We start from the raw sequence: 3,345 nt of genomic DNA on the forward strand, positions 1-3,345 counted from the left end.
TCCCTGCCCTTTCAGAGAGAAACAGAACGTGCAGTGTACGCAAGGCCCGCCCCCAGTGGCTGCGGTGACACTTACAGTGCACGCTGATGTCCCACCCGCAAAGCTGGACTGTCCTGGGGTACTGTGGGCGTCGGCCAGCCCTGCCTGCCCCATGTGTGAGCATGGGACAGGACATGCCTGGCACACGGTCCTGTGTGGGAGGCTGTGAGCGCCGCGAAGCCTTCAGACCGAGCGGCTATCCCGTATTTGGGCGTGAAGGAGCAGAGAGCCACTCGCGATGCCGCTTGAGAGCGAGCGAGCGTAGGATCGGGCGAAGGGCCATCCTGGGCCTCAGCTCCTCGGAGCCTGGCTGGCAGAACAGCTGGGCAGCAGGGGTCACGAGCTTCCTGTTCCGCGCTGGAAGCGAGCGTCGCCAGCCCGCTTCCTGGTGGCAGAGTCCGACCTCCCGTGCTGGCCCCCGGCTAACTGGGACACACCGGTGGGGAGGCTGGCTTTACTGTCTTGCCAATCTTGCTGGTCTCAAGATTGGAAAATGGCACATTTGATCTGATAGTTTGAAAAGAAAAAATAAAGTTACTTTGGGCAGAATTTGGCTTTTTTTCCCTTTCTTTTACAAATTCCTATTATTTTCAAAGCAGACAGTTTCTCATAAAAACACACACATACAACTTCAAGAAATGAATAAAAATGGGTGCACCTGCCCCCCACCCCGCATGCCCAGAAATCAACCTCTGCCCCAAAGCTCTCTGCTGTTGGTCACCACGGCTGGGCCCCAGGTACTGCCCCGCCTCCCCAGCCCCTCCCTCTGGCCCTTCTGCAGCCTCTGAACCCAGCCCTGCGGCCCTGCCCCAAGCTGAGGCCAGCACTCACCCCTCCCGGCAGCCTTCACCCACTTCCTTTCTTAATGGCACTCCCAGAAAGTTGAGCACCCCAAGCCTTAGCACAAAGCGGTTTAGGTTTATTTAAATAAAAATTATAATTTATACAAGACTTTTTTCTTTAAACAAACAAAGTTTTCTTAAAAAAACGTTACAGGGGATTTCATCGGCTCCTCGTACAGTACAATCTCTGCTGAATGAGTTACACTCTAACGATTATTTACAGCTCCAAAATAGACGTAAAAAAGTTAACATTCATCCTAGTCCAGGGTTAGTTGTAGAAATTAAATATCTGCCCCGATTTACACAATTCAATACAAACTATGAGTCCTCTCCAGCCGGGAGCCCAAGCCCCCCACTCCCGGCTGCCCAAGGGTGCTCAGTGGCCCTTGCGCACCCACCTTGGCCCTTGCTGGGGGGGGAGCCCAGTGGCCACAGTGGCACGTGGTCAGTTTTCATCTCCCTTCCTCCTTAAAAGGGACTCGAACTAAACCACTACTCTGTTAAAGAACCCACATTCTGCTGCAGGGTCCCCACCCACTCTGCCTGGGGACGGGATCCCGCCCTGAGGCCCTGGAACCCACCCTCAGGCACTGCCAGGGTCCCCAGGAGAAGTGGGACCATCACTGTGTCACCCACAGCTGTCCTTGGGAACAAGTCAGCCCCTGCCTCAAGCACTCGGGCACTCAGTTTCGAGGGGGTTCTGCCTGCACTTCCGAAGTGCGGTCACAGGAATGCTACCACACGTGTAGCTGTGAGCCTGCGGGCCACCAGCTGGGGCGGGGTGTGTGCTTAATCTGGCTGGTCAGTGTGGCTGGCCCCGAAGCAGCCTGCACACCTGCAGACCCCTGCCCCTCGAAGGGGTGACCAGCCTCTGCCACCAGGTCTCACCAACCAGCAATGAGGGTCGGAGCGAAGGTAGAAATTACATCTGAAAAATGATACAAAAATAAGGAAACAGCTCGCTCTCTGTAAAAAATATAATCTTCTGTTTCTTCAAAAAAACAACAATCTCAACAATACCCAAAGACTTGGGACAAGCTGAAGGAACGGGAATAATTGCCCGGAAAAGACCTGCCTGCCAAGAGGTCACAGGCCCGTCCTGATCCTAAGCCACCACTGCCTCATCTCCGAGCCAGGCCAGATGTCGCGGCAGAGACCAGGCCTACAAGCCACCCCTGCGGCGCCTTCAGGGCCCCTTGTCCTAGGGAACATATTTCCTGGAGCCCAGCCCCTGAGGGGCAGCCCGGCGAGGCCAGGAGGGTTTGTGCGCAGACCGGCGTTCGCTCTGGGCAAGGAATACTATTGGGTGTCTGGTGGGAGCGCTCTGGCCCCAGACCTCTGGCTCTGCTCATAGTGGTTTGCCAGAGCTGCCGCCAGGCAGGGTGTCTGCAGCCTGGGCCACCAGGAGGCTCCTGCTGTCCCCAGCAACAACCAGGGAGGCCGCAGCTGGTCAGAGCACCAGCCAGGTCAGGCTGGCCCCATCTGGGAGTAGCCACAGCTCGGGGCCTCCCTAGCTGCTCCCAGGGCTTTCAGAACCAAAGGCCAAAAAGATGTGCTTTCTCTACAGGCCACCCGTCCTAGCGGTCACCCCGCAGCCCTCCTGGCCGGGGCCAGGTGACACAGCGATGGGTCATTCCATGACAGGGTGCCCCTCCCACCAGCCCTCGCTGCTCCCAGAAGGGCTGAGCACAGAGGCCTTGGAGGCTGCACCCTGGCCCCCAGGATGAACGCGGAGGTCTTGCCAGGAGGTGGGAGTGACCACATCCTTGGAGGCTGACAAAGGGCCCGAGCCAAAACCCACTGCACCCCGAGTCCCAGGAGGGCCCGTAGTGCTCCTCGGGTATGGCTTTGGTGTTGGAAAAGCTCCTGGCCTCAGAGTGGGGGACCGGGTGCCACAAGCCCTGGATGGCGGTGTCCATCTCTACCCGGGTTGGATGGAGGGTGAGATGTGCCCGGCAGGGCAGGGGCGGCTAGCATACTGCATGTCCTCCTCTTGACAGGCCACTAAGTATCCCGTGCCCTCCTGCATCCACAGGCGTCCATTAGCGGACCCTCACACGCCAGCAGGCCGGAGGCGGCCGGGCGCCATCCTCGCGAGCCCAGCCCCTCCATGAAGGGGTCCGTCAAGCGCAGGGTCCACACGTGAGAAACCACAGGCCGACGAGTTATTGCGAGGTCACGAGGACGTCCAGGTTCTTCCCTCTCGGTGCTGGGAAGTGCCCGCAGCGTCCCGGGGAAGCCGGCACTAGCTGTCGCCACTGGCCGCTGCAGACGTGACCTTCATGTACTGGCCGAAGATGGTCTCGAAGGCCTCGTCTCTGTGCACCATGGCGCCGAACACCAGCGGCTGGCGGCAGGAAGTGTGTCGGTGAGGCCCAGGGCATGGCCAGGCCAGGGTGGGCCCCGCGGGGTCTGGCGCAGAGTGGACACACGACTCCCTCCAGAAGGCACGCTCCACGCCCCC

The 3,345-nt window shown here is 59.1% G+C and overlaps 1 protein-coding gene across 2 annotated transcripts in view; it reads right to left on the reverse strand.

Moving 5' to 3' along the window:
* Window positions 1-805: 805 nt before the first annotated feature.
* GRAMD4 (GRAM domain containing 4) overlaps window positions 806-3,345 on the reverse strand; it is an 86,357-nt gene continuing 83,817 nt past the window's right edge. For both annotated transcript variants that reach the window (XM_006164621.3, XM_006164620.3), the window contains exon 19: window positions 806-3,228. In XM_006164621.3, coding sequence (XP_006164683.1) covers window positions 3,127-3,228 — 102 coding nt within the window. In that variant the 3' untranslated portion in view covers window positions 806-3,126. The remainder of the gene's footprint in view (window positions 3,229-3,345) is intronic.

The sequence above is a fragment of the Tupaia chinensis genome, unplaced genomic scaffold (genome assembly GCF_000334495.1).
Source record: "Tupaia chinensis unplaced genomic scaffold, TupChi_1.0 Scaffold143651_1, whole genome shotgun sequence".
Taxonomy (NCBI): domain Eukaryota; kingdom Metazoa; phylum Chordata; class Mammalia; order Scandentia; family Tupaiidae; genus Tupaia; species Tupaia belangeri.